General features: G+C 40.5%; 1 protein-coding gene across 3 annotated transcripts in view; it reads right to left on the reverse strand.

The window, feature by feature from the left end:
- Positions 1-7,638: 7,638 nt before the first annotated feature.
- The window catches only part of dok2 (docking protein 2), an 11,481-nt gene continuing 5,225 nt past the window's right edge, over positions 7,639-13,894 (reverse strand). Inside the window, exons 4-7 of one of the 3 annotated variants that reach the window (XM_069145320.1) lie at positions 11,890-12,059; positions 11,341-11,613; positions 10,729-10,842; positions 7,639-10,086 (exon numbers count right to left, since the gene is read on the reverse strand). In XM_069145320.1, coding sequence (XP_069001421.1) covers positions 9,265-10,086; positions 10,729-10,842; positions 11,341-11,613; positions 11,890-12,059 — 1,379 coding nt within the window. In that variant the 3' untranslated portion in view covers positions 7,639-9,264. The remainder of the gene's footprint in view (positions 10,087-10,728; positions 10,843-11,340; positions 11,614-11,889; positions 12,060-13,894) is intronic. The other 2 variants (XM_069145319.1, XM_069145318.1) reach the window with 2 other exon arrangements.

A 13,894-nucleotide genomic window follows, 5' to 3' on the forward strand; every position in this document is an offset into this window, starting at 1 on the left:
TATCTGGAATGATCTCCTGTATCAGGAATGATCTCCTGTATCTGGAATGATCTCCTGTATCAGGAATGATCTCCTGTATCTGGAATGATCTCCTGTATCAGGAATGATCTCCTGTATCTGGAATGATCTCCTGTATCAGGAATGATCTCCTGTATCTGGAATGATCTCCTGTATCAGGAATGATCTCCTGTATCTGGAATGATCTCCTGTATCAGGAATGATCTCCTGTATCAGGAACGATCTCCTGTATTAGGAATGATCTCCTGTATCAGGAATGATCTCTTGTATCTGGAATGATCCTCCTCTCCACCACCTTTTCCAGACTATCCAGATTGTAGCCGATGATGGAGCCGGCCTTCTTCACCAGTTTGTTAAGTCTGTTGGTGTCTCCGGCTCCAATGCTGCTCCCCCAGCAGACCACAGTGAAGTACAGTTCACTGGCCACAACAGATGGTAGAACATCTCCAACATCTCGCTGCACACATTGAAGGATCGAAGTTTCCTCAAGAAAAAGAGTCGACTCATCACCTTCTTGTAGACAGCGTTGATGTTGGTCTTCCAGTTCAGTCTGTTGTCATGGAGACACCAGGTACTTGTACTCCTCCACCATGTCCACCTCCTCTCCCAGAACTCTCAGCGGTTGTGGAGCCGTCGTCTTCCTCCTGAAATCGACCACCATCTCTCTGGTCTTGGCCACGTTCAGGAGGAGGTGATTTCTACCAGCCCACTCCACAAAGTCCTCCACTACTGTCCTGTACTCGTCCTCCCGTCCATCCCTTATACACCGTCCACTGCAGAGTCATCAGAGAACTTCTGCAGATGTCTTGACTCTGAGTTGTTCTGGAAGTCAGTTGTGTAGAAGGTGAACAGGAAGGAGACAGAACAGTTCCCTGTGGAGCTCCAGTACCACTGACCACCGTATCAGACAGCACACTGCCCAGACGGACAAACTGTGGTCTGTCTGTCAGGTAGTCATTGATCCAGGAGACGGTGGACGTGTCCACCCCCTCCACCACCTGCAGCTTCTCACTCAGCAGCAGTGGTTGGATGGTGTTGAATGCACTGGAGAAATCAAAGAAAGTGATTCTCACAGAGTCACCGGTTCCATCCAGGTGAGACTGAGCTCGTTGCAGCAGGTAGATGATGGCGTCGTCCACTCCCACATGAGGCTGGTACGCAAATTGCAGAGGGTCCAGAGAAGATTTCACCAGCGGCCTGAGGTGGGCCAAGACCAGCCTCTCCAGCACCTTCATCATGAGATGTGAGGGCAACCGGTCGGTAGTCGTTGAGGCCAGATGGAGTCGTCTTCTTGGGGACTGGAACCAGGCAGGACGTCTTCCACAGCACCGGGACCTCCTCCTGCTTCAGGCTCAGGTTGAAGAGGTGTTGTAGGACCTCAGCCAGCTGGACGGCGCTGGTCTTCAGGACCCGGGGCTGATGCCATCAAGGCCCTGCAGCCTTGAGCTGGTGGAGTCTCTCCAGCTGTCTCCTAACCTGGCCAGTCGTCACAGAGAGGGGTGTGTGTGTGTGTGTGGGGGGGGGGGGGGTCAAGGTGTCGATGCAGCTCACCAGGGGGGGCAGAGGGAGGAGGGGGGGAGGCAGCAGAGGAGTTTGGGAGGTGTGAGGTGTGGAGGAGACAGATGAGAGTGGTGAACTAAACCTGTTGAAGAAACAGTTTAGCTCATTGTTCCTCTCCAGGTTCCCCCTGGTTGTTCTGATTGTTCCTCTCCAGGTTCCCCCTGATTGTTCCTCTCCAGGTTCCCCCTGGTTGTTCCTCTCCAGGTTCCCCCTGGTTGTTCCTCTCCAGGTTCCCCCTGGTTGTTCCTCTCCAGGTTCCCTCTGGTTGTTCCTCTCTAGGTTCCCCCTGATTGTTCCTCTCCAGGTTCCTCCTGGTTGTTCCTCTCCAGGTTCCCCCTGGTTGTTCCTCTCCAGGTTCCCCCTGGTTGTCTCTCTCTCCCCTTGAACCCAGTAATCTCCTTCATACCGGTCCGCACCTCCCTCACGTTGTTCTGCTGGAGTTTGGCCTCCAGCTTCCTCCTGTAGGAGTCCTTGCACTCCCTCATCTTCTCCTTCAGGTGGCGCTGCACTCTCCGGAGCTCCTCCCTGTCTCCAGACCTGAAGGCTGCTTTCTTCTGATTAAGAAGAACTTTCTGGTCACTGGTGATCCACGGCTTGTTGTTGGGGAAGCAGTGTACAGTCCAGGATGGTGCGGTGGAGTGTTCACAGAATTTGATGTATGACTAAAACTTATTTTTCACAAATTAAAAACATATCTTCTTTATCATCTTAATATTCTTTATCATCTTTATCATCTTTATCTTCTTTATCATCTTTATCTTCTTTATCATATTTATCTTCTTTATCATCTTTATCATCTTTATCTTCTTTATCATCTTTATCATCTGTATCATCTTTATATTCTTTATCTTCTTTATCATCTTTATCTTCTGTATCATCTTTATCATCTTTATCTTCTTTATCATCTTTATCATCTGTATCATCTTTATATTCTTTATCTTCTTTATCATCTTTATCTTCTGTATCATCTTTATCATCTTTATCTTCTTTATCTTCTTTATCTTCTTTAGCATCTTTATCATCTTTATCTTCTTTATCATCTTTATCTTCTTTATCTTCTTTATATTCTTTATCTTCTTTATCATCTTTATCTTCTTTATCACCTTTATTCTTCTTTATCATCTTTATCATCTTTATCTTCTTTATATTCTTTATCTGTATCTTCTTTATCTTCTTTATCATCTTTATCTTCTTTATCTTCTTTATCTTCTGTATCATCTTTATCATATTTATCTTCTTTATCTTCTTTATCTTTTTTATCATCTTTATCATCTTTATCATCTTTATCATCTTTATCTTCTTTATCTTCTGTATCATCTTTATCATCTTTATCTTCTTTATCTTCTTTATCTTCTTTATCATCTTTATCTTCTTTATCTTCTTTATCATCTTTATCTTCTTTATCTTCTTTATCATCTTTATCATCTTTATCATATTTATCTTCTTTATCTTCTTTATCATCTTTATCTTCTTTATCTTCTTTATCATCTTTATCATCTTTATCATCTTTATCTTCTTTATCATCTTTATCATCTTTATCATCTTTATCATCTTTATATTCTTTATCTTCTTTATCTTCTTTATCTTCTGTATCATCTTTATCATATTTGTCTTCTTTATCTTCTTTATCATCTTTATCTTCTTTATCATCTGTATCATCTTTATCTTCTTTATCTTCTTTATCTTCTTTATCTTCTTTATCATCTTTATCTTCTTTATCATCTTTATCTTCTGTATCATCTTTATCATATTTGTCTTCTTTATCTTCTTTATCATCTTTATCTTCTTTATCATCTGTATCATCTTTATCTTCTTTATCTTCTTTATCATCTTTATCTTCTTTATCTTCTTTATCATCTTTATCATCTTTATCATCTTTATCATCTTTATCATCTTTATCTTCTTTATCTTCTTTATCATCTTTATCATCTTTATCTTCTTTATCTTCTTTATCTTCTTTATCATCTTTATCATCTTTATCTTCTTTATCATCTTTATCATCTTTATCATCTTTATAGTCTTTATCTTCTTTATCATCTTTATCTTCTTTATCTTCTTTATCATCTTTATCATCTTTATCATCTTTATCATCTTTATATTCTTTATCATCTTTATCTTCTTTATCATCTTTATCATCTTTATATTCTTTATCTTCTTTATCATCTTTATCTTCTTTATCATCTTTATCTTCTGTATCATCTTTATCATATTTGTCTTCTTTATCTTCTTTATCATCTTTATCTTCTTTATCATCTGTATCATCTTTATCTTCTTTATCTTCTTTATCATCTTTATCTTCTTTATCTTCTTTATCATCTTTATCATCTTTATCATCTTTATCATCTTTATCATCTTTATCTTCTTTATCTTCTTTATCATCTTTATCATCTTTATCTTCTTTATCTTCTTTATCATCTTTATCATCTTTATCTTCTTTATCATCTTTATCATCTTTATCATCTTTATAGTCTTTATCTTCTTTATCATCTTTATCATCTTTATATTCTTTATCTTCTTTATCTTCTTTATCATCTTTATCATCTTTATCATCTTTATCATCTTTATATTCTTTATCATCTTTATCTTCTTTATCATCTTTATCATCTTTATATTCTTTATCTTCTTTATCATCTTTATCTTCTTTATCTTCTTTATCATCTTTATCATCTTTATCATCTTTATCATCTTTATATTCTTTATCTTCTTTATCATCTTTATCTTCTTTATCATCTTTATCATCTTTATCATCTTTATATTCTTTATCAGCTTTATCTTCTTTATCTTCTTTATCATCTTTATCATCTTTATCTTCTTTATCTTCTTTATCTTCTTTATCTTCTTTATCTTCTTTATCATCTTTATCTTCTTTATCATCTTTATCTTCTTTATCTTCTTTATCATCTTTATCTTCTTTATCTTCTTTATCATCTTTATCATCTTTATCATCTTTATCTTCTTTATCATCTTTATCATCTTTATCATCTTTATATTCTTTATCTTCTTTATCATCTTTATCTTCTTTATCATCTTTATCTTCTTTATCATCTTTATCTTCTTTATCATCTTTATCTTCTGTATCATCTTTATCATATTTATCTTCTTTATCTTCTTTATCATCTTTATCTTCTTTATCATCTGTATCATCTTTATCTTCTTTATCTTCTTTATCATCTTTATCTTCTTTATCATCTTTATCATCTTTATCATCTTTATCTTCTTTATCATCTTTATCATCTTTATCTTCTTTATCATCTTTATCTTCTTTATCTTCTTTATCATCTTTATCATCTTTATCTTCTGTATCATCTTTATCATATTTATCTTCTTTATCATCTTTATCTTCTTTATCATCTGTATCATCTTTATCTTCTTTATCTTCTTTATCATCTTTATCATCTTTATCTTCTTTATCTTCTGTATCTTCTTTATCATCTTTATCTTCTTTATCTTCTTTATCTTCTTTATCTTTTTTTATCATCTTTATCATCTTTATCATCTTTATCTTCTTTATCTTCTTTATCATCTTTATCATCTTTATCTTATTTATCATCTTTATCTTCTTTATCATCTTTATCTTCTTTATCATCTTTATCTTCTTTATCATCTTTATCATCTTTATCTTCTTTATCTTCTTTATCATCTTTATCTTATTTATCATCTTTATCTTCTTTATCATCTTTATCTTCTTTATCTTCTTTATCTTCTTTATCATCTTTATCTTCTTTATCTTCTTTATCTTCTTTATCATCTTTATCATTCTCTTCTTTATTATCTGTCTGGTGAAACTCCAGTTGTTGTTTTAGAAAGGGGCGGAGCCTGCTGTCTGCTCATATTCATCCACATTAAGAGTTATCATGTTGTATAACGCCAGTGATGCGTCGCATTAAATGTTAGCTGCTGCAAAGGATTGTGGGACTTTGGTCTCTGCTGCAGGAGATAAAAGTCTGAAGCTGTTAAAAGCTTGTTTACTTTCGGGTCGTTTCACTTTGTCTGAAACCTCCTGAGGACGAAGTTCCACCTTCAGATGGAGGTCGGACAACCTGACGGACGACCTGACGGACGACCTGACGGACAACCTGACGGACGACCTGACGGACGACCTGACGGACGATGGCAGTGTGATGGTTTTGTTGTGTAGTTTGTTGTCTACTTTAGTTGTGTAGTTTGTTGTGTAGTTTGTTGTGTAGTTTGTTGTCTACTTTAGTTGTGTAGTTTGTTGTGTAGTTTGTTGTGTAGTTACTTGGTTCAGGAGTGGAACCTGTGAGACGAGACGTCGGGTTTCCAACGAGATCGTTAACGTGAGAATCACACAAACACAAAAAACATCTGACAAAAAGGAAACAAATACAACAAACAGTAATAAATGTCAAGTCATTAAACGTTGATACAAAAATTTTGTTGTTGTTTGATGTATTTAACGAAAACTAAACGTCCAATCAGAGCAGCAGAAGAAGGAAATCCAGCTTCTTCTTCTGTGGTTGTTTTTCCTGTTTGTAAATCACGCTGCCACACGGTTCCCACGACAACCCGGGATGCAGCTCCGGAGCCTTGATGTGGTTGCCATGGAAACAGGCATTTTCAACCCTCATTACCACCCCCCCTCCGCTCACCAGATATAACTTATAATTAACAGACACACACACCCTCGTGTCTGTCTATCTTTGTGAGGACTTCGATCTGTTTTTTTTCAAAATGCTGAAAACGGCGGCAGAAGAAGAAGCAGCTGATAGAAGCCATCAGTACGTTTATTAAAGGTTTATTAAAGGTTTATTTGGTTGATAAAAGTACATAACGAAGGTAAACGATGGCGCGTCTCCGTCGGGCGTTAAAAAGTTTCCCGTGTTGCAGTGTGTTTGTCAAACTGTAGGTGGATTTATTTTTTATGTCAGACGTAAAAAATATTTCAATATTTGCCATCGGCCGCTGATAGAGCAGGCGTTGCCATGCCGATCGGTTGTTTTGGGTATTTCTGCAGATGATAAACAGGCCCATTGAAGCGTTGAGGAGACGGAGGTCCTCTCAGGTCTTCAAAAGACCACGAGGTCGATCACAGAGTCACTGATGAGAAATGGAAAAGAGGCGAGATGATGAGAAACATCTCTTAATTGAAGGAAAAGGACCAAATATGTAAATAAAGGAACTGTTGCTTTAATTAAAGAGTCAACAGGTCGATATCAGTGGACCCATAATAAATAATACACATGAAAACTCTCATAACTCTGTAATTCAAGGAGTTCATGGTTCTAATTATCAGTTGGACACATTAATGCATTAAAAGTGAGCAGAGGAAGTTAATATTACTGATATTATTATTATATATTATTATTCACCATGAAGATTAATATAACACGTACTTCTGTGGGAAGATAATACAAATGTGAGAATATTGTTTCAAAGCCAAAAACACCTAACGGAGACAAATACTGGCTTTGCTCACATGGACACACCGGTAGGACGTCAGATCACCGGTAGGACGTCAGATCACCTGTAGGACGTCAGATCACCGGTAGGACGTCAGATCACCCGTAGGACATCAGATCACCGGTAGGACATCAGATCACCAGTAGGACATCAGATCACCGGTAGGACAGCAGATCACCTGTAGGACATCAGATCACCGGTAGGACAGCAGATCACCGGTAGGACATCAGATCACCGGTAGGACGTCAGATCACCCGTAGGACATCAGATCACCAGTAGGACATCAGATCACCGGTAGGACAGCAGATCACCTGTAGGACATCAGATCACCGGTAGGACAGCAGATCACCTGTAGGACGTCAGATCACCGGTAGGACATCAGATTACCGGTAGGACAGCAGATCACCTGCAGGGGGGAGGGGGAGGGCGAGAGGGTCGAGGGGTCCCACCTGTCCAGAAACACCTTTTTCCATCAGAAAGCCTGAATGTGTTTCATCATCGATGACGTCATCAAGGCAGCGATTATAAAGAAACACATCTTTTAAAACTTTATTGTCTTCATGACTTCATTCAAAACACCTGTGAAGCTTTATTGTCTGTTTCTAATCATCTCAGTAACGACTGTAAAATATGAATCAAACCTCAATAATATAAACAGTAGTCTTCATGCAGGTAAACTTCTTTTATTATTTATTTTATATCTAAACTTTGACAGAGAGTAACTGAGAAAGTGGTTTCTGATCGGAGGAAACACTGAAAGGAACCAGGATGTCTGTTAGCTCTTGTTTATTAGCATCTATTTGTTATATTTTGTTGAATAACTACTCTTTTAGCTTTTGTTTACATCTTTGTGTTATATTGTTAGCTAGTCTGTTAGCTCTTGTGTGTTAGCGTCTTCATGGCATCTTTTAGCCTCCCTGTTGGCTCCTCCTCCTCATGTGATGTCACTGCCTGTTAGCGCCCAGCCTGTTGGCTCCTCCCCCTTATTGTGATGTCACCGCCTGGTCCTCGGAGTCTGATCTCAGCTGTGAACATGAAGTAGGACACGTATGACCTCAGTGTTTTATTTTTCTCTCTGGTGTGCAGGATCATGAGGAGGGTTTCCTTCAGCTTCCAGGCCACTGAGTCCACACACACACACACACACACACACACACACACACACACACACACACAGTTAGTACTGATGCTCTTTCCACTTCCAGCTGACAGTGTTGTAAGGCGGAGAGAGAAATGCATGCTGGGACGCCTTTGTAGCCCGCTGACTCCCCGGGGTGGTGGTGGTGGTGGTTGGGGGGTTAGTGTGTGTGTATGTGTGTGTGCATGTGTGTGTGTGTCCTGGTATTACTGACGTTGTGGGGACATAAATCTGGACTGAAGGACAAAAAGTTATAAATATCAGACTGAATGTTGAATTCACTGTCGGGTCGTTTTTTTAAACCTCAGATGAAGGAATACGGTAAAAACATGTTGCTGAAACCTTTTTAACAAACTAACATGTTTCTGTCATTTATACAAAATTTCTAATTATTGATCAGAAAACTGTTTGTTCTGATTTTAATGTTTCACTTCAGTTTTATTTTTATAATTTTAAATCATAACATAAAGAGGTTCTTTAAGGGCAAAGTTCTGACAACAGAACCTCAGAACATCACAACAGAACCAGAACCAACACAACATAATTCACGCGACACTGAAACCCGTTGCTGTGCTGCCCCCTGCTGGAGGAGGAGGCTCACTGCACAGCTCAGATCAGAGTTCCTCCAAACACCTGTTTCTCTTTGTTCCTAACATGTGAATAAATCCTGTGCTGGACTTTTGCTTTGACATTGCCATTCTTTGTATGATTGTTTCAGCTGTCCCTCGTTGTCCTTCCCTCCCGGCTGTTTTCAGTCTGTGTGCTCTTATTCGCTCCAGTCAGTCACTTTATTTCACTTTCCTGTCGTGTTGCTGCGTCCTTTGAAGACCGAAACAACACAAAACACCTGAACTGTGGCGCTATGGCAACGGGGTTCTCCAACATGACAACACAAAAACACAGCCATGATTCTTTAGTGGAAATCACTGCATGGGCTCAGGAACACTCGGCTCTGAACGGGCATGTAGAAGATTTTCTGTTTGTCAAAAATGTGTGGAACTGATGGAGGATTTGATCGATGGAGGATTTGATCGATGGAGGCTTGGATCGATGGAGGCTTGATCGATGGATATGTGTCATGTTAATGCTCTTTGGTAAAATAAATATCTCTACAGCTGGTTTCTCCTCTACGGCATTTTCACCATCACGTTGTTGTACGGTGAATCCAGCTGCTCCTCCCTCTTCTCCTCCTCTTCTTCTGGCCCCTCCCCTTTCCCCTCCTCCTCCTCTTCTTGCCCGTCTTCTTCGTTGGTGCTCTGTGCGGCAGCAAACGCCCTGTGGACCCGTTTGGGGACGGCGTAGTCGTCCACGCGGGGGTTGTACGGGTACTCGTGACCTTTCGGGTCAGCTGGTGTACCCATAATCCTCCAGGCGTCCCCTCTCATCTCCTCGGGGTCGTCGTACAGGGAGGTGGGGGGGGCTGGCGTGTGTCCCGTGGCGGCAGCGCAGCCTTCGGGCTCGTCGTAGATGTGCTCCACCTTCGCGTACGGCGGCCCGATGGCTGCGCTGAGGAAGATGTTTCTGATCTTCATCTCGTCGATGCTGTCGTAAAGCGGGTCGGCGCCACGAGTCTGACCGGCGTCCAGGACGTCCGCCATGACGTTCTTGGCCATGGTGTCGAAGGGGAGGGAGTACTCGGGCTCCTTGGCGATGAGGGGCGGGGCCACGCTGATGCTCCTCCTATCCCCCCTGATGCCGGCGGCCGACAGCATGATCTGAGAGTACGTCTGCTCCTTGCCGGAGCCGAGGGCGGGGCAGAGGCGGGGGTTGGGGGTGGGGCTGGCGGGGCCCGGGGCCAGGTGGGGGCCGGACTCTGTGCCGGCTTGGGGCAGAGGGCAGCTGGAGATCATCTTGACCTGGTGCTTCCGGGGGACGGGGACGCCACGGGTGTCCAGAGTCAGACTCTTGACTCCGGTCAGCGTTTTGTCGACTGGAGGCTCCAGACGGGCCTGAAACCAGAACCAGAACCGATCAGTGATCAATCATTAAATAAACACATCAATCAGACTCTGTTCTGTACCTTTAATTACAGAACATGAGGTGATTTATTTCCTTTGTGCTGGTTTTGTTTTTGTCCTATTAATTCCGTTTATTTAACTTTGTGCTTGTATGTTTTGATTTTTGATTGTGTGTCATTGTTCTGGTTTTTAGCTGCAGTAACTGAAACTGTCCAGAAGGAGAAGCTGTTTACTTTAAAACAGCAGCTGCTCTTTTTTTAATCATCCAACAACACTGAACGGATCGATACTGAAGACCTTTTATTTATTCTTTATTAATATAAATTCGTATTTTAAGTATTTTCCATTGTTATCTTGCTTTCATCCAAATATGAGCTTATATTTTGTAGTAATCAATTCATTCTTCTGTAGAATATTTGATTCAGTCTCTGTCTAATCAATTATCTCTTATTACTTTTCTTTTTTTAAGTTTAAACTACATCCGACTTTAATGAAAAGTGTTGTAGAAATAAATTATAACGTTTGATTGGTTGATTGTTGCTAAAACTGGGGTGTTTCTGATATTTTGTCCACCCCTATACATCTTTCAGCATGTGAGTTGAAGTAGGAGTGTGTCGTGTTTTGGTTTCCTACCAGCGGGGGGCGCTGCTGCTGTTGCTGTGCGGGAGCAGCGCTCTCTTTGTCTTTGTGTTGCATCGTGAGCAGGTTTGGAGGTTCGGCCACCAAACTGTAGACATCGTCAGCTTCCTGTCGACACAAAACATTTCTGTAAACGTTCAGAAATATTAAATTACAAGAATTATGAACAGAGTTTAGTTTAATCTGCTGAAGTTATGTCCGGGTTGTCTTCTGATAGTCATTACTTTATTCTGAAAATCCTGATTTATTTAGATAACTCTGACTGTATTCTGAAAGCCTGAATTTATTTGGACAATCCTGGCTTCATTTTGAAACTCTTGGACTTTATTCTGAAAACGTTAGATTTTATTTTGAAAATACTAACTTTATTCTGAGAACAGATGCTGCTATTTTTAAAATCCCAACTTTATTATGAAAATCCCGACTTCATTATGAAAATCCTGGCTTAATTATGAAAACACTAGCCTATATTTTGAAAATCCTGATCTTATTCTGAAAATCCAAACTTTATTCTGAGAACTTCCGCTGTTGTTTTGAAAACCCTGACTTAACTCTGAAAACTCCTCCCTTTATTTTGAAGGTGGGTGACCTGTGATGTCAGCTGACCTGCGCAGCAGGGGCTTGTGGGATTTGGCTGCGGGGGTGCTGCTGCGGCGGCGTCCTGATATGCACCGGGGGCAGGGGGGGCAGGTTCAGGCTCAGGGGGCTCTCTGGACTCACCTGGCCCCCCCCAGAGGTCTGCCTGTGGGGGATGGAGATCTTCTGCTGGTTGATGGCTACCTCCACCACCTGGAACAGGAAGTTCCCTTGTTTGGTGTCGAACTCGAAGCTCCCCTCGCCGGAGTCACACCTGCGGCCCGCTTCGAAGGAGAAGGTCGACTGAGGAGAGAAGAAACTTCGTAACACTAAGTTTATTTATTCATGGAAACAGTTTTTATTTTATTTTGAAAGTCCTGGCTTCATTTTGATCAATTTGACTTGAGAAAATTATTATGGGAAGTCAGGTTTTATTGTGAAAATAAAAGTTTCAAATCCAGAGTCTGAAGTTCATTCTAAAAATGAAACATCCTGGCTTTATTCTGAAAATCTGATGTTTGTACGTACCTTTGTGCGTGTGTGTGTGTCTGTGTGTGTATGTGTGTGCGTCAGTGTCACCTTGTCCCGTCCGAAGCGCCGCAGGTACTTGTATGGCCAGGTGTACCGGACTTCTCCCGTCTTGTCCAGCAGGTGCAGAGCGTCCATGTCGGCTCGCAGCATGCCGTCGCCCTTCAGTCTGCAGCGATCAGACGCTTCCGTCCTCCGAACACACACTCTGAAGTCACGCACTGACACACAAACACGGATGTGGATTTCATCGTCTACGGTTCATAATATCATTAAAAGATTCAGAGAATCTGGAGAAATCTCTGAACACAAGGGACAAGGCTGGAAACCAATATTGGATGGTGGTGATCTTCGGGCCCTCAGGCAGCACTGCATTAAAAACACACTATTCTGGAGTGGAAATCACTGCATGGGCTCAGGAACACTTGTGAAAACCATCGTCTGTGAACACAGTTCATCGCTGCGTCCACAAATGATGTTAAAACTCTCCAAAGAAGAAACCAGATAGAAACATGATCCAGAAACACCGCCGCCTTCTCTGGACCGAGATCATTGAAGATGGACTGAGGTGAAGTGGACAACTGTCCTGAGGTCTGATGGATCACAATCTGAGATTCTGTTTGGAAATCATGGACGCTGCATCCTCCAGGCTAAAGAGGAGAGGGACCATCCAGCTTGTTATCAGCTCAGTTCTAAAGCCAGCATCTGTGATGGTACAGGGATGCATTAGTGCACATGGCATGGGTAGCTTGAACATCTGGAAGGAAGCATTAATGCTGAATGATATATTCAGGTTCTGGAGCAACATATGCTGCCATCCAGACAACGTCTCTTTCAGGGAAGGTCTTGTTTTACATTAAATATTTACATGATTTACAAATCATCACATTCTGTTTTTATTTACACAACGTTCCAACTTAAATAGAAACATGGTTTTATTTTGAAAGTGTTTTCAATTTGTTCTGGTTCTGAGACCGTCGTCCTGTTTCCAACTTTCTGAACAGTTTTCAGCCAAGAGCTTGTTCTGTGTTTGTTTGTGGTTCTGTGTTTGTTAACTTGTTTGTTTGTAGTTCTGTGTTTGTTTGTTTGTAGTTCTGTGTTTGTTTGTGTTTGTTTGTGTTTGTAGTTCTGTTTGTTTGTGTGTTTGTGGTTGTTTGTTTGTGTTTGTTAGTGATTCTGTGTTTGTGGTTCTGTTTGTTTGTTTTTTTAACGTGTTTGTTTGTAGTTCTGTGTTTGTTTGTTAACGTGTTTGTAGTTCTGTGTGTTTGTTAACATGTTTGTTTGTAGTTCTGTTTGTTTGTGTTTGTTTGTGTTTGTTAACATGTTTGTTTGTTATTCTGTGTTTGTTTGTGTTTGTTAACATGTTTGTTTGTTATTCTGTGTTTGTTTGTGTTTGTGGTTCTGTTTGTTTGTGTTTGTTTGTGTTTGTTTGTGGTTCTGCTGCTGTTCTCATGACATGCACTCACTGCTATTGCGTCGTGGAAACTTGTGCGTTTGTGTTCCTGCTGCGGTCGGTAAGTGTTGCAACTGCAGCGCCACAGTGACCAGCGGGCGATCTCCGCTTTTATCTTCACAGGACCAACTTCCTGTTTTTAAACAGGAAGTGAACAACGCTGCAGCTCGGCTGCGTCTTCGAGACGATCTTTGACGTGTGTCAAACAGGAAGCTGCAGAGCGACAGGATCCAAACACTTCTTATCATTGTTGGATCGATATATTTCAGCTGGTCGACATGTTTTATAAAGTTATAAAAAATAGCAACAAACAGAAACAACAACAAATGTTGTGTTCAGGTGACGTCAAAGTTCCTGGAATATAAAAAAAATCTGCTGATTTAAAAAAAAATATATATATTTTTTTTTTTAAAGAGCAAGAAGCAATAATCGTAATGATTTTATTTTGAAAGTCAGGCACGAAGAGTATTTTGGTTACTTCTGGTTGAATAATTAACAAATCGTTTTATTTCTGAGCCGTAATCCTTGGAATCAGCGACAGAACGAGATGTTCTGAAAATACAGAAATAAAACACAAAATGCCAGGCTGAAATAGTTTTTAGT

This window comes from Embiotoca jacksoni, unplaced genomic scaffold (assembly GCF_022577435.1).
Source record: "Embiotoca jacksoni isolate LCO1_2020_lvr unplaced genomic scaffold, fEmbJac1.0.p SCAF_122, whole genome shotgun sequence".
NCBI lineage: Eukaryota > Metazoa > Chordata > Actinopteri > Embiotocidae > Embiotoca > Embiotoca jacksoni.